This window comes from Oreochromis niloticus, linkage group LG7 (genome assembly GCF_001858045.2).
Source record: "Oreochromis niloticus isolate F11D_XX linkage group LG7, O_niloticus_UMD_NMBU, whole genome shotgun sequence".
Classification (NCBI taxonomy): domain Eukaryota; kingdom Metazoa; phylum Chordata; class Actinopteri; order Cichliformes; family Cichlidae; genus Oreochromis; species Oreochromis niloticus.
In genome coordinates, this window is record NC_031972.2 from 36,148,800 (window position 1) to 36,173,805 (window position 25,006).

General features: G+C 44.3%; 1 protein-coding gene across 1 annotated transcript in view; it reads right to left on the minus strand.

The window, feature by feature from the left end:
• Positions 1-1,488: 1,488 nt before the first annotated feature.
• LOC100702423 (disks large homolog 4) overlaps positions 1,489-25,006 on the minus strand; it is a 44,556-nt gene continuing 21,038 nt past the window's right edge. The window contains exons 7-16 of the mRNA XM_019361386.2: positions 10,497-10,599; positions 9,514-9,610; positions 5,073-5,249; positions 4,843-4,880; positions 4,291-4,338; positions 4,096-4,197; positions 3,848-4,020; positions 3,663-3,772; positions 3,109-3,200; positions 1,489-3,012 (exon numbers count right to left, since the gene is read on the minus strand). Of these exons, the coding sequence (XP_019216931.2) occupies positions 2,906-3,012; positions 3,109-3,200; positions 3,663-3,772; positions 3,848-4,020; positions 4,096-4,197; positions 4,291-4,338; positions 4,843-4,880; positions 5,073-5,249; positions 9,514-9,610; positions 10,497-10,599 (1,047 nt within the window). The 3' untranslated portion in view covers positions 1,489-2,905. The remainder of the gene's footprint in view (positions 3,013-3,108; positions 3,201-3,662; positions 3,773-3,847; positions 4,021-4,095; positions 4,198-4,290; positions 4,339-4,842; positions 4,881-5,072; positions 5,250-9,513; positions 9,611-10,496; positions 10,600-25,006) is intronic.

Below are 25,006 nucleotides of genomic sequence, written 5' to 3' on the forward strand. Positions count from 1 at the left end.
TGTTTGAGTAAAATAAAAATAAAAGTCTCTGCAGTGCTGAAAGCCTCCGTGTGGCCAACAACAGACACACATTATGCCCCTATCGTGGTCTAAACCAATCAGAGATAGTCAGGGGCGGGACCTCTGTGATTGGCCGTGGTCCAGTTGAAAGTGCAGGTGGATAGAGAGAGGTGAGTAGCTTGAATGAAGCAATAAAGCTCAAAAACTATTTCAACAACCACCAAGCAGCAAATGAGAGCAAATAAACAGATTCTGCACAAAGACGTAAACACAAAGCGGACCTGATGCATCAGAATCAGCTTTCTCTTTCTTGGCTTTCTCACCCGACGGCCCGTACCTGGACGCGCCGTCGGGGCTGAAAGCCAACAGCTCACTGATTCTGATGCGTCGGGTCCTTGCTTTGTGTTTACGTCTTTTTGCGCTAGATTCTGAGATGCAGGTTTTGTCTCTCTTCAACCAAAATTCACTGAACCAGCAGCAAAAGAAGATCCAAACTATGCTTCACATTTGATAAACATCGTCATTAATTCACTCTGACTTTTGCTGTTTTGCTTCCACCACGATAAAATCACACTTCATGCACATTATTCATTAGCTTGTTTCCCACCAGTCTACCGTTGTTTACAGCACTGTCGGCCGCTGTCTTTGTTTTTTTTACTTAAATGACCTCGGACAAGAACATACTAAAGAAATGTAAACTTTTTAAAAATTATGCAAAATTGAATATTATTTTTAGGGTTATCTGCTATAAAAAATCAGGCCAGGATAATCTCCTTCATGTTCTGTTTTATCCTCAGTTACTTTGACACAAAGGCATCTGCTGTGATGCTCACACCTCTGATGGGGTCTGACATCTATCAGTGCTGATAAATGATCAGAATTATAATATTTTTTCTACAGAAACTGTTCTGGTATCCAAACATGCAGCTTTTTAAGACTACACCACTATTACTGTTCATTCTGTAGCTTTTAAACCTTTTAAAATATTTAACTTGTTACTTTTATTTCCATTCCAATGAATGGAGAAATTTTTAAATCCTCTTTACACTCAACTTACTTTGTAACCTTCAGCATACATACAGTTGGCACTAATAGGGATCATTTCTGTAGTAGAAAACGACCTGTGATTAGATTCATAGATTACCTGCAGATTGTTGGTCTGCTGAACAGGTTTCGTTTGAGACATGTTCACTCATATTTAACACCTGTGGTTAAACATGTGTAGGTTCTCAGCTCCATCAGTATCTATGTTACACAGGATTTTCAGCTGATGGGCGGAGTCAGCAGTCAGCTTTGCATGAACATGCAGGATCCAACATGGACGAGTCTCACACTCAGCTTTTATAAGGAATTTATTTCAATATTTCAAGAGTTTCATTTATAACTAATTCATGTCATTATACAACGAGCCGCTCATCAAACCATCTCAACTCTGTGTGTGTGTGTGTGTGTGTGTGTGTGTGTGTGTATGTGTGTGCGTGTGCATAAATGAGTGTGTGTGTGTGTGTGTGTATGTGTGCGTGTGCATAAATGAGTGTGTGTGTGTGTGTGTGAGTGAGGCAGGCTAATCAATACTCAGATTTAATGATACATCAGTGTTTCTGTCAGTGCTCACAAACTAACGTGACCTCAGGTGACCCCGCTGAGTGTGTGTGATGATATTACATCATCTATAAGTAGGATTACTTTCATTATGATAATTATTATTATTCACATGACCCTGATATTCAGTCTGGGAAACCCCGCTGGAACCCATCTACACCCAAAGCACTGTGGGTAACAGAGTCCTGTGAGCGGGACACATGCCCCGCCCCCTCACGCTACCCCAACCTCAAGCTTTAGCTCCGCCTTCCCCTCAGCAGCTTAGTTTCACAGTCTCCACCCTGCCATCTGAGCAGGGAATCATGGGTATTGTAGTCAAGCACAGACCCACAGCCAGCATGTGTGGCCTGGATCAGCTGAGACTTGTGGGTAATGTAGTCCTTCTGTGCTGTAGACATTTGTGGGTGGAGTTTATCCATCACCACAACTGGGAAGTGTTGGTGCTGCAGTCCAGACGTTTTTGCTTAAAAATGGAAGTGTTTCAGTCCAAACTGTCCATCAGGAGGGGATTATGGGAGCTGTAGTCCATATGAGGGCAGTTCAGTGTTCAGCCAAGAAGGATTGTGTGCGTTTAGGTCAAGACAGAGGAGGATTATGGGTCATGTAGTCCAGCATAAAGTTGTTGCAGTCAGAACCAAGGAGGACTGTGGGTGGTTCAGTGGAAGCAGAAAGAAAGACAGGGAGTTGTAGTCCAAGGAGTTGTAGTCCAAACAAAGGGTGGTTTGAGGAGTTGTAGTCCAAACACAGGGTGGTTTGAGGAGTTGTAGTCCAAACAAAGGGTGGTTTGAGGGGTTGTAGTCCAGGCAGAGGATGACAGTAGCAGATGAAGTGTGGAAAGGGAGCATGTCGGGGTGTAGAGGTGCAGGCAGAGGGGGATTGTGGGTGTTGTAGTCCAGTGGTTGTTTGATACTTTAAGCCCTGAAATAGACTGTGTGTTTGAGCCCCATCGTTTATTTACAGTCACACAAGTCTGTATGTACACTACACACCAACACACCCACACACACACACACACACACACACACACACACACACACACACCATCTTCACATCACACAAACCAATAAATAAATAGATAAATAAATAGTATGATATAAATACTTCAGTACCAGCTCTACAGGCTCTGATTCATTATGTACTGATAATAAACCAATCAGCTGTGAGTCCTCGTCTCAGATTAAAAACATCCTGATCCATCAGTGTGCCCGTCACCCTGCCAGAGAAGAAATCAAAAACCCACTGGAGGGAGGGGAGGAGCCTGGGCGTGACATTAACAGCAGTTCCCGTGAAGACGGTCGGCCAATCAGAGCCTGTCGCGTGCGGGGACCCAGATGTAGGGTCCGCTCTGCTCCTCGATGACCACTTTGACGTGGTGGTAGACTTCCTCGAAGCTGTCGCCGTGCACAATGGCTGGAAGACAGGCAAAGATGGCATCAAACCCCGAGACGCTCGTACGTTTCACACGTGAATGCTCGCAGCGTGAACTTTATTTATTTATTGTTTCACCTGTGAAGCACTCCAGGAAGTCCTGCTCCAGCTTGATGGCTCGATCCAGAGCTTTCCTCGCCTGCTCCTCCGACAGGCGCTTGTTCAAGTCTCTGCACCAATGTCACACATGTTAATCCTCACAGTGACATCACAATGCTCTGTGACTCCGCCCACAAAACCATAACAGTTTGAATCAAATCTTTCAAAAAAAATTTAATTTAAAATTTTAATTAATTTTCTATTAGAAAATGTAATTGAATGACATTTGAGATCTTCATGTTTGAATGTTAATTTACTTTAAGAGTGACAAATTAAGAGCCCCTCCCTAAATCGCAACCTGTGGTGTTGGGGGCTTGTTGTCCCCTGGTAGGGTCTCCCATGGGGGCCCAGCTGTGACGCCATGGGTCTGTGGGACAACTCGTCTATCACCAAGTGGCAGATGTCAGAATCTCATCTGTGCTTTTTGCAGACCTCTATCTGTTACTGGATCTGGGAGGTTGCCTGATTTGACTTTTATGGGCGGAGTCAGAGAGCAGTTTGATCTGACCTCATGTTTTTAGTGTTAGACTCACAGGATGTTCTCCAGCGACCGTGGTCGGATGAAGATAGCGATGGGGTGGAGCTGTGCCGCCTGCAGCCTCCTCACGGCGTTGGCCGACACATCCAGGATGCAGTGCTTCCCCTGCACACACACACACACCGTCACAATACTGCCACTGTGGGAGTGGAAAGGGTCACTGTGGGAAAGTGTTGTCACCTGCTCGGCCACCTGTCGCACACTCTGCACCGACGTCCCGTACAGGTGGTTGTTGTACTGCCCCGCCTCGATGAAGCGGTGCGACTGGATGTCCCGCTCCATCTGTTCCCGTGACGCCACAAAGTGGTAGTCCCGCCCATCCACCTCGTAGTCCCTGCGAGGGTGAGTCGTATCTGTGAGAGAGAGAGGCATACATTAGAAACCTGTCTGTTCAGTTCCTGTTTGACCACCTGTAGGCGGAGCCTTACGGGGAACGCAGGAGCCGAACTTGTCGGGGAACTCGGACAGCAGGTCGTCGTTGACGCGGTCTTTGGTGGGTCCCAGGATGATGATGGGGCGGGCGTAGTCCACTGAACACACACACAGAGGTCATGTGACCCACAGTCAGAGGCGGGAACAGTTTGAGTTACAGTCTGGGGTCAAAGGTTACTGGTGACACTGACCTTCAATCTGAGTGATGAGCTCGTAGCTGTGAACGAAGCCTTCTCTACCTGCAAGAAGAAGAAACACCTGAAAACACAGGAAGTGACATCATACAAAGATCTGACCCATGACGGGGACATGATGATGAGGAGGGTCTGAGGTTATATGAACCCTCAGTCTGACTTAGTCACATGGTTAGAAGTGAGAGAGGTCAGAGGTCACTTCCTGTTGTCAGTCTGGAGGTTCCTGTGATGCTGTGATGAGGTCAGAGCTGATGGACGTCTCTGTGTTTTTGTGTTTCTGAGTGACTTCCTCTGGATCCTCACAGAGAAGAAAACAGGAAGTAGATACTTCCACTTCCTGTATCATCAGCACAGGCTGCAGGTTTTATTTAACTTCCTCACACTGAACATGGAACGCTTCGATGAATGACCTCTGACCTCTTCCTGTTCCTGAGCTCCCAGGTTCCTCCTCACTGATCATCAGGAGGTCAAACTATCATCACAGGAGTGTGTGTGGAGGAGTCACTGATTAATAACCACGCCTCCTCCTCCTCCTCTGTGTGTGTTTACCTTTGCTCTTCATCCGTGACCACTCCTTCCTCTCCACTCTGAAACACACACACACACTGTTTGGTTTCATTGTGTTTCATTGTGTATTACTGTCTCTATCTTACAGTATAAAGCACCCTGAGGTGATTTCATGCTGTATAAATAAAAATGAATTAAAGGAGGAATATAGCCCACTGGCACTGATCACACACCTGTGTGTCGGTGTGTGTGTGTGTGCAGCATTCACAGACCTGTGCTTGGAGGGGATGTAGCCCAGCTCCTCCAGCTCCCCCTGCTGGTTGACCCTGCGTGCCTGCCACCACTCATCGTCGGCGCTGTCGATCACGTGGAAGACCTCGCCAAAGTTAAAGTCCAGCGCCTGAGACAGCACGCCGCAGTCCCACTGCTTATCGTAGTCGAAGAGCGCCCTGTAACACACACAGCACACCATGGGGAACGCTGCTCATCGCCTCTGTGGACCTCAGGAGGTCATGTGACCGCCTCAGACTCTCAGCTGACTGGGAGCGATTTAAATTTTTCATATCTTAGTGAGGACATCATTGACATATAGCTCACCCTAACCATCAAAAATGAATCTGTACCCATAACTGTAACACTAAAACCACATGTTGAGTCTCAAGCATGTCTTCAAACTCATGGGGACGGCATCCTGTCCCCATAGTGGCTGTTGGTCCCCACAAGTATAGTTGAATTTAAATGTTGGTCCTCACAAAGATATATAAACATGTACACACACTATGTATTTGTATATAATGTATAATTAACTAACAGTTATGCATTCTAAACTGTATAAATACAAATACATACACGGCTTATTACAGCTCAGACTATTCATACATTAGTTATATATGTTAGTTAAGATGTGTGGGGATCAGGGAAATTAGTTTACTGCTATTGTTCATATTACCATTGTATTAATAATTAATATTGATATTGCATTCAGATGTTTAAACAGTGTGTGTGTCTTTCAGTGTGTGAAAGACTAAGTTGCAGGCTGACAGGAAATAACATGTTTTTGCAGAAGTGAAACTAACCAGAGGGGAAGTGACTTGGGGCCTGAGCGAAGGGCCTGAATCATATTACACATATGAGTTGGCTTCTGTTTGGTGAGAGGTCATAAGTTTAGTTGGTGAGGTCAAGACAGACACACACACACACATACAGTTAGAGAGAATCATTTATAGGTGAAAGTTTAATTATCTTTTGCTTGTAACTGCATTTTGTGCTTGCATAAGTGACAGTTTGTTCGAGGACGTGCGTCTGCTTTTCGAGACATAAGCGAAAGTGGGAAGTTCAACAGGAAGCATCTGGTGTGGAGACGGAGACAATGTTCTTTTTAAATGAGTCAAAAGTTGTCAACAGAACATTTTGTGATTTTGAAACCTCTCCATGTCTGGTATCTGTTTGACGTATGAGGGGGCGTCAGAAAACATAGCCTGATACTATAAAAACGATTGTCTTGTGTATTATTGGGCGGAGATCTGATGCTGTCTGCGTACAGTGTACATCTCCCCCACGCTGCGTGTGTTCATTAAAATCAATTGTTTGACCAAGCTCTTCCGGACCATGGTTGTTTTTACACTCCTCCTTAATTTTGAACCTTAACAGATGGCGCGGAGTATGGCAGCCTCGTCGCGAGCTCCCCCAAGCAACAGCTGTTTTTTGTGTTTAATTTTACTTTTCCTTTATTTTTTCACGAGTAGCACATGTCTCCTTGTGTACGACCGACAAACCTTACTGGACATAAAAGATGGACTTTCTCATCACTTTCCGGAGTTCAAGTTTTGCAGCACGGACCCTCCGTTTGCAGACCCCCCATTCATCTTACTGGGAAAAGCAGAGGCAGTGGTGTGTGTTTCATGATCAACAACAGCTGGTGTGATTATGCGAACGTGCACGTGGTCAAATCCTTCTGCTCACCGGACCTAGAGTACCTGATGGTTAAGTGCCGGCCATTCTGGCTACCGAGGGAATTTACCGCAGTGATTATTACGGCTGTTTACATTCCCCCACAAGCCGACCCTGACCAAGCACTCAGGGAACTGTACAGCGCGATCAGCAGTGAGGAAACCGCACACTCAGAGGCGGCGTTTATCACGACCGGGGAACAAACGAAACCTGAAGAAAGTTTCACCAAAACTCTACCAACACATCCATTTCAACACTCGTGGAGACCGGCTACTTGACCACTGCTACACCTCTTTCTGGGATGCGTACAAAGCCCTCCCCCGTGCCCCATTCGGCCAATCAGATCACCGCTCCATCCTGCTCCTGCCCGCCTACAGGCAGAAGCTGAAACAGGAAGCTCCAACCCTGAGGGCGGCGCACCGTTGATCGGACCAATCGGAGTCTACGCTGCGGGACTGTTTTGATCACGCGGACTGGGAAATGTTTCACGTGGCTGCTGATGACATCGATGAATACACAGACTCAGTCTGCGGGAAATGCGTGGAAGATGTCGTCCCATCCAGAACAGTTAAATCCTTCCCAAATCAAAAACCCTGGATTAACAGAGATGTTCACACGGCAAACACCAAACGTGAGTACAGGGACAGGGTGGAGCAACAGTTTGACAACCCTCGGAGTATGTGGCAGGGACTAAACACAATCACAGACTTTAGAGGGAAAACCAGCACACCGCAGACCACGGCCTCTCTGTGTGAGGATCTAAACGTATTCTATGCTAGATTCGACACAGCGAACACCATGAGACCGGACAGTGTGCGCACCGCGGATGACGTCAGTGCGCACACTGTGTCTGAGGAGGATGTGCGGAAGTACTTCAGGAGAGTGAACCCACGCAAAGCTACTGGTCCGGACGGGATTCCCGGCCGCGTCCTCAAGTCATGCGCGGCTCAGCTGGCTGGAGTGTTTACACACATCTTCAACCTTTCCCTCTCTCTGTCTGTAGTCCCAGCCTGCTTCAAAATGGCCACCATCGTCCCTGTACCCAAATCCTCCACCATCTCCTCATTGAACGACTGGCGACCTGTAGCCCTGACCCCTATCGTGAGCAAATGCTTCGAGAAGCTGGTCAGGGACTTCATCTGCTCTACACTACCGGACTCAATGGACCCTCTACAGTTCGCATACCGCCACAACAGGTCCACTGATGATGCCATAGCCCTGACACTCCATGCTGCCCTGTCACACCTGGAGAAGAGAGACACGTATGTGAGAATGCTGTTTGTAGATTACAGCTCAGCATTCAACACCATCGTTCCCTCAAAGCTGGACAGGAAACTGCAGGATCTAGGACTGAGCAGCTCCCTCTGCAGCTGGATCCTTAACTTCCTGACTGACAGACGCCAAGTGGTCAGGCTGGGCAGCACCACCTCATCCCCCATCACAGTGAACACTGGTGCTCCACAGGGGTGTGTACTGAGCCCTCTCCTGTACTCACTCTACACCTACGACTGCACGGCCACTAGCAACTCCAACATCATTGTGAAGTTTGCGGACGACACTACAGTGGTGGGTCTTATCACCAACGGTGATGAGACGGCCTACAGGGAGGAGGTCAGTGCCCTGACCCACTGGTGTCAAGACAACCATCTCACCCTCAACGTCGCAAAGACAAAGGAGTTGATAGTGGACTTCCGGAGGTGCAGAGGAGTACACACCCCCATCACCATCAACGGCGCCGCTGTGGAGAGAGTGAGCAGCTTCCGCTTCCTTGGTGTACATCTGGCTGAGGATCTTACGGGGTCAGTACACATAAACAAAACAGTGAAGAAGGCGCAGCAGCGCCTCTTCTTTCTCAGGAGACTGAAAAGATTCGGCATGAGCCCCCGCATCCTCAGGACCTTCTATCGCTGTGCCATTGAGAGCATCCTCACTGGATGCATCACCACCTGGTACGGCAACAGCACCGCTTACAACCGCAAAGCTCTCCAGAGAGTAGTGCGGTGCTCTGAACGGATAATTGGAGGTGAGCTTCCCTCCCTCCAGGACATCTACAGGAAGCGGTGCCTGAGGAAAGCGGGGAGGATCATCAAGGACTCCAGTCACCCCAGCCACAAACTGTTCAGACTACTTCCATCAGGAAGGAGGTTCTGCAGCATCCGGTCCCGTACCAGCAGACTGAGAGACAGATGTGATGTGACAATAAAAGTGATTTGATTTTTATATGTATTATATACCTTATAATTCTACTGTTGTTTATAACTGTTTCTATTGATTTTAATGTATTCTACTGATCTGTTCTGTGGATGTCTGTCCGTCTGGTCTCTGCTGTGTATAGAGAAACGTGTCTTTACTGAGGATAAACCGTTCACACTCATAAACGTGGTGTCTGTGTTTCAGGGGGCAGAGCAGCTCGACCACTAATCAGAAGGTTGTTGGTTCGAGCCCCGGCTGCTCCACTCTGCATTCAAACATCCTTGGAGAAGATCTTAAACTCTGAGGTGCTCCTGATAGGTTCATGATTTAGATTTGTTGGTAAAGGAATAATCTGCTGGATGCATTCTTCTCTGAATCTAGATGGTTGATGGTTACAGCTGAGTGACACATGATGGAGTAAAGCACACCTGTTCACAGGTGTCATGACTCTGAGGTCATTCTGACTCATTCACAGTAGGAACAGGTGAATGAGGCCGGGCGTGCTGCCCTGAGGAGACCTGGTCCAGGTGTCTCAGTGTGGAGGAAGTGTTACAGGTGAGCTCAGGTTACCTGATGTAGAAGGTGCGGCTGTTCCTCAGACTGCCGGACGAGCTGTTCATCATCTGCTCCCTCAGGTCGTGGATCTTTGCCTCGAAGCGACTGTACTCTGAAAACACACACTCAGAGTTTAAACAGGGTCAAAGGTCACACAGGTACAAGGGTCACATGATCAGACGTTGTTACACACAGTGAGCAGGACCAACCATCAGCATCAGTGCAGGCCAATCACAGCTCACAGATGGATCAGGAGACTCTGCTGTTTCTCAATATGTGGACTTGTGATACATCATCAGTGACCCAAACCCTACTTTTCCAATTCAAAGTAGCATCAAGCCAAGTAAGCTCAAAATTCCCGGATGTGTTCTGGCTCCGCCTGTTTTATCCAGCATGCATCGGTGGTGACTTGTGTGGACTTAGTGCAGCCACGTATCCCAGAATGCATTTCATCCAAAACTCAAACATGGCAATGGCGGAGAACGCAGCTATAAACACAACAGCTCTCCATTGTCAGGTTTGAGTGTCTACTAAAATGAAATAAAAGCATCCTAACATCTGTTTGTTTTTATTCAGGCACACGTGTGTACTATTCTTATTAATGAGAGGAAGCCTGTGTTTCTGTCATGTAGTGATTGTGCTTAACTGTATGAAGCTTATTAGACATTATGAGACAGATCACACATAAAAGCCAATTTTCCCAAAGCGCTTAAGATACTTTTATAAGTTATCTTTTTTTCTTTAAAAAGTTGACTACATCATGTGTAATTTCCATTGCAAATATAAACACAGTTAAATGAAGAGGGGATGGCAGTAAAAACCGTGATGTGCTGTTCCAATTGTAGAACGATGGTGCTGCCTTCTCGTGCTCTCGGGACCTCCGGACTCCTGTGTGCGCTTAAGAAGTGCGGACTACTGAGAACGCGAGTACGGACTCGCATACTTGAATATTGACAAGCAGCCCCTGTGTGTGTGTGTGTGTGTGTGTGTGTCCTCACCCTCAGGTCTGTACTGTGCTACTATGGTAACAGTCTGCCCGGCGTTCTTCAGAGCTGCTGCTGCCTGCTCATGTGTGGCGTACCTGAGGTCCACCCCGTTCACCTGCACACACACACACACACACACACACACACACACACACACGTTAGTTGAGTGGATCTGTGGTCAGTACCTCTGCCTGACCAGCAGGGGGCAGCCTGGTTACACTTTTGTTTCTGCTGGTTACAAACTGATCTGTGACTGAGGACCAGAGCCAATGTAACACCAGACAAGTTACTCATTAGAGTACTCTGATTACTTTTCTGTTGTAGATGAGTTTAAGATTCTAAAGTACAGTGGAACCCCAACTTACGAACACCCTATTTAACTAAAAATTCACATTACGAAGGCACTGAACGGCAATATTTCTGCCCGTGGTACGGCAAAATGCCAGAGTAATGAAATCCGCTGGCTCTGATTGGCTGAGCCTACAATGTCCACAATGCCTTCCGAATCATGTGACAACTCCTTGGCTTCCGTGATTGCGCTTCGCTGTTCCACTTGAATGACGTATTGTTGTTCTAGTTAGCAATTAGCCTATAGCCTATCGTTCAGCATCGCCTCACTCAAAAGGCGCCATGGGTGCTTCAACTTACGAAAATTTTCAATTTACGAAAGACCCTCGGGAACGAAATAATTTCGTAAGTCGGGGTTCCACTGTATTCCTATTATTTTGTACTTCATGTTTTCATGAGTTATTTTGAGCAAAACATGATCAATAACTAACCAGGTGTTAGTTGTAAACACCTGGAGGAGTTATTGATCATGTTTTTCTCTAAATAACTCACCTGCTCTGTACTGAAGACCTGCTGTGTGTGTATTCAATTCAATTCAATTCAGTTTTATTTATATAGCGACAGATCACAACAAAAGTCGCCTCAAGGAATTGAGTTGTGTATATTACACTCACAGGATCTGTGTGTGTGTGTGTGTGTGTATTACACTGAGGATCTGTGTGTGTTTGTGTGTATTACACTGAGGATCTGTGTGTGTTTGTGTGTATTACACTGAGGATCTGTGTGTGTTTGTGTGTGTGTGTGTATTACACTGAGGATCTGTGTGTGTGTGTTTGTGTGTATTACACTGAGGATCTGTGTGTGTGTGTGTGTGTGTGTGTATTACACTGAGGATCTGTGTGTGTTTGTGTGTATTACACTGAGGATCTGTGTGTGTGTGTTTGTGTGTATTACACTGAGGATCTGTGTGTGTGTGTTTGTGTGTATTACACTGAGGATCTGTGTGTGTGTGTGTGTGTGTATTACACTGAGGATCTGTGTGTGTGTGTTTGTGTGTATTACACTGAGGATCTGTGTGTGTGTGTGTATTACACTGAGGATCTGTGTGTGTGTGTGTGTATTACACTGAGGATCTGTGTGTGTGTGTGTTTGTGTGTATTACACTGAGGATCTGTGTGTGTGTGTGTGTGTGTATTACACTGAGGATCTGTGTGTGTGTGTTGTGTGTATTACACTGAGGATCTGTGTGTGTTTGTGTGTATTACACTGAGGATCTGTGTGTGTGTTTGTGTGTATTACACTGAGGATCTGTGTGTGTGTGTGTGTATTACACTGAGGATCTGTGTGTGTGTGTTTGTGTGTATTACACTGAGGATCTGTGTGTGTGTGTGTTTGTGTGTATTACACTGAGGATCTGTGTGTGTGTGTGTATTACACTGAGGATCTGTGTGTGTGTGTGTGTATTACACTGAGGATCTGTGTGTGTGTGTTTGTGTGTATTACACTGAGGATCTGTGTGTGTGTGTTTGTGTGTATTACACTGAGGATCTGTGTGTGTGTGTGTATTACACTGAGGATCTGTGTGTGTGTGTTTGTGTGTATTACACTGAGGATCTGTGTGTGTGTGTTTGTGTGTATTACACTGAGATCTGTGTGTGTTTGTGTGTATTACACTGAGGATCTGTGTGTGTGTGTGTTTGTGTGTATTACACTGAGGATCTGTGTGTGTGTGTGTGTTTGTGTGTATTACACTGAGGATCTGTGTGTGTGTGTTTGTGTGTATTACACTGAGGATCTGTGTGTGTGTGTTTGTGTGTATTACACTGAGGATCTGTGTGTGTTTGTGTGTATTACACTGAGGATCTGTGTGTGTGTGTTTGTGTGTATTACACTGAGGATCTGTGTGTGTTTGTGTGTATTACACTGAGGATCTGTGTGTGTTTGTGTGTGTGTGTGTATTACACTGAGGATCTGTGTGTGTGTGTGTGTGTGTGTATTACACTGAGGATCTGTGTGTGTGTGTGTTTGTGTGTATTACACTGAGGATCTGTGTGTGTGTGTGTTTGTGTGTATTACACTGAGGATCTGTGTGTGTGTGTGTTTGTGTGTATTACACTGAGGATCTGTGTGTGTTTGTGTGTATTACACTGAGGATCTGTGTGTGTGTTTGTGTGTATTACACTGAGGATCTGTGTGTGTGTGTGTGTGTGTGTATTACACTGAGGATCTGTGTGTGTGTGTGTTTGTGTGTATTACACTGAGGATCTGTGTGTGTGTGTGTTTGTGTGTATTACACTGAGGATCTGTGTGTGTTTGTGTGTATTACACTGAGGATCTGTGTGTGTGTGTGTGTATTACACTGAGGATCTGTGTGTGTGTGTTTGTGTGTATTACACTGAGGATCTGTGTGTGTGTGTGTGTGTATTACACTGAGGATCTGTGTGTGTGTGTTTGTGTGTATTACACTGAGGATCTGTGTGTGTTTGTGTGTATTACACTGAGGATCTGTGTGTGTGTGTGTTTGTGTGTATTACACTGAGGATCTGTGTGTGTTTGTGTGTATTACACTGAGGATCTGTGTGTGTGTTTGTGTGTATTACACTGAGGATCTGTGTGTGTGTGTTTGTGTGTATTACACTGAGGATCTGTGTGTGTGTGTGTTTGTGTGTATTACACTGAGGATCTGTGTGTGTGTGTGTGTATTACACTGAGGATCTGTGTGTGTGTGTTTGTGTGTATTACACTGAGGATCTGTGTGTGTGTGTTTGTGTGTATTACACTGAGGATCTGTGTGTGTTTGTGTGTATTACACTGAGGATCTGTGTGTGTGTGTGTTTGTGTGTATTACACTGAGGATCTGTGTGTGTTTGTGTGTATTACACTGAGGATCTGTGTGTGTGTGTTTGTGTGTATTACACTGAGGATCTGTGTGTGTTTGTGTGTATTACACTGAGGATCTGTGTGTGTGTGTTTGTGTGTATTACACTGAGGATCTGTGTGTGTGTGTTTGTGTGTATTACACTGAGGATCTGTGTGTGTGTGTGTGTGTGTGTGTATTACACTGAGGATCTGTGTGTGTGTGTGTGTGTGTATTACACTGAGGATCTGTGTGTGTGTGTTTGTGTGTATTACACTGAGGATCTGTGTGTGTGTGTGTGTGTGTATTACACTGAGGATCTGTGTGTGTGTGTTTGTGTGTATTACACTGAGGATCTGTGTGTGTTTGTGTGTATTACACTGAGGATCTGTGTGTGTTTGTGTGTATTACACTGAGGATCTGTGTGTGTGTGTGTGTGTGTGTATTACACTGAGGATCTGTGTGTGTGTGTGTGTGTGTGTATTACACTGAGGATCTGTGTGTGTGTGTGTTTGTGTGTATTACACTGAGGATCTGTGTGTGTGTTGTGTGTATTACACTGAGGATCTGTGTGTGTGTGTGTGTGTGTGTATTACACTGAGGATCTGTGTGTGTGTGTGTGTGTGTGTATTACACTGAGGATCTGTGTGTGTGTGTGTTTGTGTGTATTACACTGAGGATCTGTGTGTGTGTGTTTGTGTGTATTACACTGAGGATCTGTGTGTGTGTTGTGTGTATTACACTGAGGATCTGTGTGTGTGTGTGTGTATTACACTGAGGATCTGTGTGTGTGTGTGTGTATTACACTGAGGATCTGTGTGTGTGTGTTTGTGTGTATTACACTGAGGATCTGTGTGTGTGTGTGTGTGTGTGTTTATTACACTGAGGATCTGTGTGTGTGTGTTTGTGTGTATTACACTGAGGATCTGTGTGTGTGTGTGTGTGTTTATTACACTGAGGATCTGTGTGTGTGTGTTTGTGTGTATTACACTGAGGATCTGTGTGTGTTTGTGTGTATTACACTGAGGATCTGTGTGTGTGTGGTGTTTGTGTGTATTACACTGAGGATCTGTGTGTGTGTGTTTGTGTGTATTACACTGAGGATCTGTGTGTGTTTGTGTGTATTACACTGAGGATCTGTGTGTGTGTGTGTGTATTACACTGAGGATCTGTGTGTGTGTGTGTATTACACTGAGGATCTGTGTGTGTTTGTGTGTATTACACTGAGGATCTGTGTGTGTGTGTGTGTATTACACTGAGGATCTGTGTGTGTGTGTGTATTACACTGAGGATCTGTGTGTGTTTGTGTGTATTACACTGAGGATCTGTGTGTGTGTGTGTGTATTACACTGAGGATCTGTGTGTGTGTGTTTGTGTGTATTACACTGAGGATCTGTGTGTGTGTGTGTGTGTGTATTACACTGAGGATCTGTGTGTGTGTGTTTGTGTGTATTACACTGAGGATCTGTGTGTGTTTGTGTGTATTACACTGAGGATCTGTGTGTGTGTGTTTGTGTGTATTACACTGAGGATCTGTGTGTGTTTGTGTGTATTACACTGAGGATCTGTGTGTGTGTGTTTGTGTGTATTACACTGAGGATCTGTGTGTGTGATTGTGTGTATTACACTGAGGATCTGTGTGTGTGTGTTTGTGTGTATTACACTGAGGATCTGTGTGTGTTTGTGTGTATTACACTGAGGATCTGTGTGTGTGTTTGTGTGTATTACACTGAGGATCTGTGTGTGTTTGTGTGTATTACACTGAGGATCTGTGTGTGTGTGTGTTTGTGTGTATTACACTGAGGATCTGTGTGTGTTTGTGTGTATTACACTGAGGATCTGTGTGTGTGTTTGTGTGTATTACACTGAGGATCTGTGTGTGTGTTTGTGTGTATTACACTGAGGATCTGTGTGTGTGTTTGTGTGTATTACACTGAGGATCTGTGTGTGTGTGTTTGTGTGTATTACACTGAGGATCTGTGTGTGTGTGTGTTTGTGTGTATTACACTGAGGATCTGTGTGTGTTTGTGTGTATTACACTGAGGATCTGTGTGTGTGTGTGTTTGTGTGTATTACACTGAGGATCTGTGTGTGTTTGTGTGTATTACACTGAGGATCTGTGTGTGTGTTTGTGTGTATTACACTGAGGATCTGTGTGTGTGTTTGTGTGTATTACACTGAGGATCTGTGTGTGTGTGTTTGTGTGTATTACACTGAGGATCTGTGTGTGTGTGTGTTTGTGTGTATTACACTGAGGATCTGTGTGTGTGTGTTGTGTGTATTACACTGAGGATCTGTGTGTGTGTGTTTGTGTGTATTACACTGAGGATCTGTGTGTGTGTGTTTGTGTGTATTACACTGAGGATCTGTGGTGTGTTTGTGTGTATTACACTGAGGATCTGTGTGTGTGTTGTGTGTATTACACTGAGGATCTGTGTGTGTGTGTGTATTACACTGAGGATCTGTGGTGTGTTTGTGTGTATTACACTGAGGATCTGTGTGTGTGTGTTTGTGTGTATTACACTGAGGATCTGTGGTGTGTGTTTGTGTGTATTACACTGAGGATCTGTGTGTGTGTGTTTGTGTGTATTACACTGAGGATCTGTGTGTGTGTGTTTGTGTGTATTACACTGAGGATCTGTGTGTGTGTGTGTGTGTGTGTGTATTACACTGAGGATCTGTGTGTGTGTGTGTGTATTACACTGAGGATCTGTGTGTGTGTGTTTGTGTGTATTACACTGAGGATCTGTGTGTGTGTGTGTGTGTGTATTACACTGAGGATCTGTGTGTGTGTGTTTGTGTGTATTACACTGAGGATCTGTGTGGTGTTTGTGTGTATTACACTGAGGATCTGTTGTGTGTGTTTGTGTGTATTACACTGAGGATCTGTGTTTGTGTGTGTGTGTGTGTATTACACTGAGGATCTGTGTGTGTGTGTGTGTGTGTGTATTACACTGAGGATCTGTGTGTGTGTGTGTGTGTGTGTATTACACTGAGGATCTGTGTGTGTGTGTGTGTGTGTATTACACTGAGGATCGTGTGTGTGTGTTGTGGTATTACACTGAGGATCTGTGTGTGTTTGTGTGTATTACACTGAGGATCTGTGTGTGTGTGTGTGTATTACACTGAGGATCTGTGTGTGTGTGTGTGTGTATTACACTGAGGATCTGGTGTGTGTGTTGTGTGTATTACACTGAGGATCTGTGTGTGTGTGTTTGTGTGTATTACACTGAGGATCTGTGTGTGTTTGTGTGTATTACACTGAGGATCTGTGTGTGTGTGTGTTTGTGTGTATTACACTGAGGATCTGTGTGTGTGTGTTTGTGTGTATTACACTGAGGATTGTGTGTGTGTGTTTGTGTGTATTACACTGAGGATCTGTGTGTGTTGTGTGTATTACACTGAGGATCTGTGTGTGTGTGTTTGTGTGTATTACACTGAGGATCTGTGTGTGTGTTTGTGTGTATTACACTGAGGATCTGTGTGTGTGTGTTTGTGTGTATTACACTGAGGATCTGTGTGTGTGTGTTTGTTTGTGGTGTATTACACTGAGGATCTGTGTGTGTGTGTGTGGTATTACACTGAGGATCTGTGTGTGTGTGTTTGTGTGTATTACACTGAGGATCTGTGTGTGTGGTGTTTGTGTGTATTACACTGAGGATCTGTGTGTGTTTGTGTGTATTACACTGAGGATCTGTGTGTGTGTGTGTTTTGTGTATTACACTGAGGATCTGTGTGTGTTTGTGTGTATTACAGTGTGTGTGTTTGTGTGTATTACACTGAGGATCTGTGTGTGTTTGTGTGTATTACACTGAGGATCTGTGTGTGTGTGTTTGTGTGTATTACACTTTTTGTGTGTATTACACTGAGGATCTGTTGTGTGTGTTGTGTGTATTACACTGAGGATCTGTGGTGTGTGTGTGTGTTGTGTGTGTATTACACTGAGGATCTGTGGTGTGTGTGTGTGTATTACACTGAGGATCTGTGTGTGTGTGTTTGTGTGTATTACACTGAGGATCTGTGTGTGTGTGTGTTTGTGTGTATTACACTGAGGATCTGTGTGTGTGTGTTTGTGTGTATTACACTGAGGATCTGTGTGTGTTTGTGTGTATTACACTGAGGATCTGTGTGTGTGTGTGTTTGTGTGTATTACACTGAGGATCTGTGTGTGTTTGTGTGTATTACACTGAGGATCTGTTGTGTGTGTTTGTGTGTATTACACTGAGGATCTGTGTGGTGTTGTGTGTGTATTACACTGAGGATCTGTGTGTGTGTGTGTGTGTGTGTGTGTGTATTACACTGAGGATCTGTGTGTGTGTGTGTTTGTGTGTATTACACTGAGGATCTGTGTGTGTTGTGTGTTTTGTGTGTATTACACTGAGGATCTGTTTGTGTTTGTGTGTATTACACTGAGGATCTGTTGTGTGTGTTGTGTGTATTACACTGAGGATCTGTGTGTGTGTGTGTGGTGTATTACACTGAGGATCTGTGTGTGTGTGTTTGTGTGTATTACACTGAGGATCTGTGTGTGTGTGTGTGTGTGTGTGTTTATTACACTGAGGATCTGTGTGTTGTGTGTTTGTGTGTATTACACTGAGGATCTGTGTGTGTTTGTGTGTATTACACTGAGGATCTGTGTGTGTGTGTGTGTTTGTGTGTATTACACTGAGGATCTGTGTGTGTGTGTTTGTGTGTATTACACTGAGGATCTGTGTGTGTTTGTGTGTATTACACTGAGGATCTGTGTGTGTGTGTGTATTACACTGAGGATCTGTGTGTGTTTGTGTGTATTACACTGAGGATCTGTGTGTGTGTGGTGTATTACACTGAGGATCTGTGTGTGTTTGTGTGTATTACACTGAGGATCTGTGTGTGTGTGTGTGTATTACACTGAGGATCATTACACTGAGGATCTGTGTGTGTGTGTTTGTGTGTATTACACTGAGGATCTGTGTGTGTGTGTGTGTGTGTATTACACTGAGGATCTGGTGTGTGTTTGTGTGTATTACACTGAGGATCTGTGTGTGTGTTTGTGTGTATTACACTGAGGATCTGTGTGTGTGTGTGTTGTGTGTATTACACTGAGGATTGTGTGTGTTTGTGTGTATTACACTGAGGATCTGTGTGTGTGTTGTGTGTATTACACTGAGGATCTGTGTGTGTTTGTGTGTATTACACTGAGGATCTGTGTGTGTGTGTTGTGTGTATTACACTGAGGATCTGTGGTGTGTTTTGTGTGTATTACACTGAGGATTGTGTGTGTGTGTGTGTTACCTGAGGATCTGTGTGTGTTGTGTGTATTACACTGAGGATCTGTGTGTGTGTGTTTTGTGTGTATTACACTGAGGATCTGTGTGTGTGTGTGTGTATTACACTGAGGATCTGTGTGTGTGTGTTTGTGTGTATACACTGAGGATCTGTGTGTGTGTGTTTGTGTGTATTACACTGAGGATCTGTGTGTGTGTGTGTTTGTGTGTATTACACTGAGGATCTGTGTGTGTTTGTGTGTATTACACTGAGGATCTGTGTGTGTGTGTGTTTGTGTGTATTACACTGAGGATCTGTGTGTGTGTTTGTGTGTATTACACTGAGGATCTGTGTGTGTGTTTGTGTGTATTACACTGAGGATCTGTGTGTGGTGTGTGTGTGTGTGTATTACACTGAGGATCTGTGTGTGTGTGTTTGTGTGTATTACACTGAGGATCTGTGTGTGTGTGTTTGTGTGTATTACACTGAGGATCTGTGTGTGTGTGTTTTATAAGGCTGTGTGTGTGTGTTTGTGTGTATTACACTGAGGATCTGTGTGTGTTTGTGTGTATTACACTGAGGATCTGTGTGTGTGTGTTGTGTATTACACTGAGGATCTGTTGTGTGTGTTTGTGTGTATTAACTGAGGATCGTGTGTGTGTGTTTGGTGTGTATTACACTGAGGATCTGTGTGTGTGTTTGTGTGTATTACACTGAGGATCTGTGTGTGTGTGTTTGTGTGTATTACACTGAGGATCTGTGTGTGTGTGTTGTGTGTATTACACTGAGGATCTGTGTGTGTGGGTTTGTGTGTATTACACTGAGGATTGTTGTGTTTGTGTGTATTAACTGAGGATCTGTGTGTGTGTGTTGTGTGTATTACACTGAGGATCTGTGTGTGTTTGTGTGTATTACACTGAGGATCTGGTGTGTGTGTGTTTGTGTGTATTACACTGAGGATCTGTGTGTGTTGTGTGTATTACACTGAGGATCTGTGTGTGTGTTTTGTGTGTATTACACTGAGGATCTGTGTGTGTGTGTTTGTGTGTATTACACTGAGGATCTGTGTGTGTGTGTTTGTGTGTATTACACTGTGTGTATTACACTGAGGATCTGTGTGTGTGTGTTTGTGTGTATTACACTGAGGATCTGTGTGTGTGTTGTGTGTATTACACTGAGGATCTGTGTGTGTTTGTGTGTATTACACTGAGGATCTGTTGTGTGGTGTGTGTGTTGTGTGTATTACACTGAGGATCTGTGTGTGTTTGTGTGTATTACACTGAGGATCTGTGTGTGTGTGTTTGTGTGTATTACACTGAGGATCTGTGTGTGTTTGTGTGTATTACACTGAGGATCTGTGTGTGTGTGTTTTGTGTGTATTACCTGAGGATCTGTGTGTGTTTGTGTGTATTACACTGAGGATCTGTGTGTGTGTGTGTTTGTGTGTATTACACTGAGGATCTGTGTGTGTGTGTGTGTTTACACTGAGGATCTGTGTGTGTGTGTTTGTGTGTATTACACTGAGGATCTGTGTGTGTGTGTGTGTGTGTGTATTACACTGAGGATCTGTGTGTGTGTGTGTGTGTGTATTACACTGAGGATCTGTGTGTGTGTGTGTGTGTATTACACTGAGGATCTGTGTGTGTGTTTGTGTGTATTACACTGAGGATCTGTGTGTGTGTGTGTGTGTATTACACTGAGGATCTGTGTGTGTGTGTGTGTGTATTACACTGAGGATCTGTGTGTGTGTGTGTGTGTATTACACTGAGGATCTGTGTGTGTGTGTTTGTGTGTATTACACTGAGGATCTGTGTGTGTGTGTTGTGTGTATTACACTGAGGATCTGTGTGTGTGTGTTTGTGTGTATTACACTGAGGATCTGTGTGTGTGTGTGTGTGTATTACACTGAGGATCTGTGTGTGTGTGTTTGTGTGTATTACACTGAGGATCTGTGTGTGTGTGTGTGTATTACACTGAGGATCTGTGTGTGTGTGTGTGTATTACACTGAGGATCTGTGTGTGTGTGTGTGTATTACACTGAGGATCTGTGTGTGTGTGTGTGTATTACACTGAGGATCTGTGTGTGTTTGTGTGTATTACACTGAGGATCTGTGTGTGTGTGTTTGTGTGTATTACACTGAGGATCTGTGTGTGTGTTGTGTGTATTACACTGAGGATCTGTGTGTGTGTGTTTGTGTGTATTACACTGAGGATCTGTGTGTGTGTTTGTGTGTATTACACTGAGGATCTGTGTGTGTGTGTTGTGTGTATTACACTGAGGATCTGTGTGTGTTTGTGTGTATTACACTGAGGATCTGTGTGTGTGTGTTTGTGTGTATTACACTGAGGATCTGTGTGTGTGTGTTTGTGTGTATTACACTGAGGATCTGTGTGTGTGTGTTTGTGTGTATTACACTGAGGATCTGTGTGTGTGTGTGTGTGTATTACACTGAGGATCTGTGTGTGTGTGTGTGTGTATTACACTGAGGATCTGTGTGTGTTTGTGTGTATTACACTGAGGATCTGTGTGTGTGTGTTGTGTGTATTACACTGAGGATCTGTGTGTGTGTTTGTGTGTATTACACTGAGGATCTGTGTGTGTGTTGTGTGTATTACACTGAGGATCTGTGTGTGTGTGTTTGTGTGTATTACACTGAGGATCTGTGTGTGTGTGTTGTGTGTATTACACTGAGGATCTGTGTGTGTGTTTGTGTGTATTACACTGAGGATCTGTGTGTGTGTGTGTGTGTGTATTACACTGAGGATCTGTGTGTGTGTTTGTGTGTATTACACTGAGGATCTGTGTGTGTGTGTGTGTGTGTATTACACTGAGGATCTGTGTGTGTGTGTGTGTGTGTATTACACTGAGGATCTGTGTGTGTGTGTGTGTGTATTACACTGAGGATCTGTGTGTGTGTGTGTGTGTGTATTACACTGAGGATCTGTGTGTGTGTTTGTGTGTATTACACTGAGGATCTGTGTGTGTGTTGTGTGTATTACACTGAGGATCTGTGTGTGTGTGTTTGTGTGTATTACACTGAGGATCTGTGTGTGTGTTGTGTGTATTACACTGAGGATCTGTGTGTGTGTGTGTGTGTATTACACTGAGGATCTGTGTGTGTGTTTGTGTGTATTACACTGAGGATCTGTGTGTGTGTGTTTGTGTGTATTACACTGAGGATCTGTGTGTGTTTGTGTGTATTACACTGAGGATCTGTGTGTGTGTGTTTGTGTGTATTACACTGAGGATCTGTGTGTGTGTGTGTGTATTACACTGAGGATCTGTGTGTGTTTGTGTGTATTACACTGAGGATCTGTGTGTGTGTTTGTGTGTATTACACTGAGGATCTGTGTGTGTGTTGTGTGTATTACACTGAGGATCTGTGTGTGTGTTTGTGTGTATTACACTGAGGATCTGTGTGTGTGTTTGTGTGTATTACACTGAGGATCTGTGTGTGTTGTGTGTATTACACTGAGGATCTGTGTGTGTGTTTGTGTGTATTACACTGAGGATCTGTGTGTGTTGTGTGTATTACACTGAGGATCTGTGTGTGTGTGTTTGTGTGTATTACACTGAGGATCTGTGTGTGTGTGTTGTGTGTATTACACTGAGGATCTGTGTGTGTGTTGTGTGTATTACACTGAGGATCTGTGTGTGTGTGTTGTGTGTATTACACTGAGGATCTGTGTGTGTGTTTGTGTGTATTACACTGAGGATCTGTGTGTGTGTGTTGTGTGTATTACACTGAGGATCTGTGTGTGTGTGTTTGTGTGTATTACACTGAGGATCTGTGTGTGTGTGTTGTGTGTATTACACTGAGGATCTGTGTGTGTGTGTTTGTGTGTATTACACTGAGGATCTGTGTGTGTGTGTGTGTGTATTACACTGAGGATCTGTGTGTGTGTGTTGTGTGTATTACACTGAGGATCTGTGTGTGTGTGTGTGTGTGTATTACACTGAGGATCTGTGTGTGTGTGTGTGTGTATTACACTGAGGATCTGTGTGTGTGTGTGTGTGTGTATTACACTGAGGATCTGTGTGTGTGTGTGTGTGTATTACACTGAGGATCTGTGTGTGTGTTTGTGTGTATTACACTGAGGATCTGTGTGTGTGTTTGTGTGTATTACACTGAGGATCTGTGTGTGTGTGTTTGTGTGTATTACACTGAGGATCTGTGTGTGTTTGTGTGTATTACACTGAGGATCTGTGTGTGTGTTGTGTGTATTACACTGAGGATCTGTGTGTGTGTGTTTGTGTGTATTACACTGAGGATCTGTGTGTGTGTGTTTGTGTGTATTACACTGAGGATCTGTGTGTGTGTTTGTGTGTATTACACTGAGGATCTGTGTGTGTGTTGTGTGTATTACACTGAGGATCTGTGTGTGTGTTGTGTGTATTACACTGAGGATCTGTGTGTGTGTGTGTGTGTATTACACTGAGGATCTGTATTACACTGAGGATGTGTGTGTGTGTGTGTGTATTACACTGAGGATCTGTGTGTGTGTGTTTGTGTGTATTACACTGAGGATCTGTGTGTGTGTGTGTGTATTACACTGAGGATCTGTGTGTGTGTGTTTGTGTGTATTACACTGAGGATCTGTGTGTGTGTGTTTGTGTGTATTACACTGAGGATCTGTGTGTGTGTGTGTTTGTGTGTATTACACTGAGGATCTGTGTGTGTGTGTGTGTGTGTGTATTACACTGAGGATCTGTGTGTGTGTTGTGTGTATTACACTGAGGATCTGTGTGTGTGTGTTTGTGTGTATTACACTGAGGATCTGTGTGTGTGTGTGTGTATTACACTGAGGATCTGTGTGTGTGTTTGTGTGTATTACACTGAGGATCTGTGTGTGTGTGTTTGTGTGTATTACACTGAGGATCTGTGTGTGTGTGTGTGTGTATTACACTGAGGATCTGTGTGTGTGTTGTGTGTATTACACTGAGGATCTGTGTGTGTGTGTTGTGTGTATTACACTGAGGATCTGTGTGTGTGTGTTTGTGTGTATTACACTGAGGATCTGTGTGTGTGTGTGTGTGTATTACACTGAGGATCTGTGTGTGTGTGTTTGTGTGTATTACACTGAGGATCTGTGTGTGTGTGTTTGTGTGTATTACACTGAGGATCTGTGTGTGTGTTTGTGTGTATTACACTGAGGATCTGTGTGTGTGTGTTTGTGTGTATTACACTGAGGATCTGTGTGTGTGTGTGTGTGTATTACACTGAGGATCTGTGTGTGTGTTGTGTGTATTACACTGAGGATCTGTGTGTGTGTGTGTGTATTACACTGAGGATCTGTGTGTGTGTTTGTGTGTATTACACTGAGGATCTGTGTGTGTGTGTGTGTATTACACTGAGGATCTGTGTGTGTGTGTTGTGTGTATTACACTGAGGATCTGTGTGTGTGTGTTGTGTGTATTACACTGAGGATCTGTGTGTGTGTTTGTGTGTATTACACTGAGGATCTGTGTGTGTGTTTGTGTGTATTACACTGAGGATCTGTGTGTGTTTGTGTGTATTACACTGAGGATCTGTGTGTGTGTTTGTGTGTATTACACTGAGGATCTGTGTGTGTGTGTGTGTGTGTGTATTACACTGAGGATCTGTGTGTGTGTGTTTGTGTGTATTACACTGAGGATCTGTGTGTGTGTTTGTGTGTATTACACTGAGGATCTGTGTGTGTGTGTTTGTGTGTATTACACTGAGGATCTGTGTGTGTGTGTGTGTATTACACTGAGGATCTGTGTGTGTGTGTTGTGTGTATTACACTGAGGATCTGTGTGTGTTTGTGTGTATTACACTGAGGATCTGTGTGTGTGTGTTGTGTGTATTACACTGAGGATCTGTGTGTGTGTGTTGTGTGTATTACACTGAGGATCTGTGTGTGTGTTGTGTGTATTACACTGAGGATCTGTGTGTGTTTGTGTGTATTACACTGAGGATCTGTGTGTGTGTTGTGTGTATTACACTGAGGATCTGTGTGTGTTTGTGTGTATTACACTGAGGATCTGTGTGTGTTTGTGTGTATTACACTGAGGATCTGTGTGTGTGTTTGTGTGTATTACACTGAGGATCTGTGTGTGTTTGTGTGTATTACACTGAGGATCTGTGTGTGTGTGTGTGTGTATTAC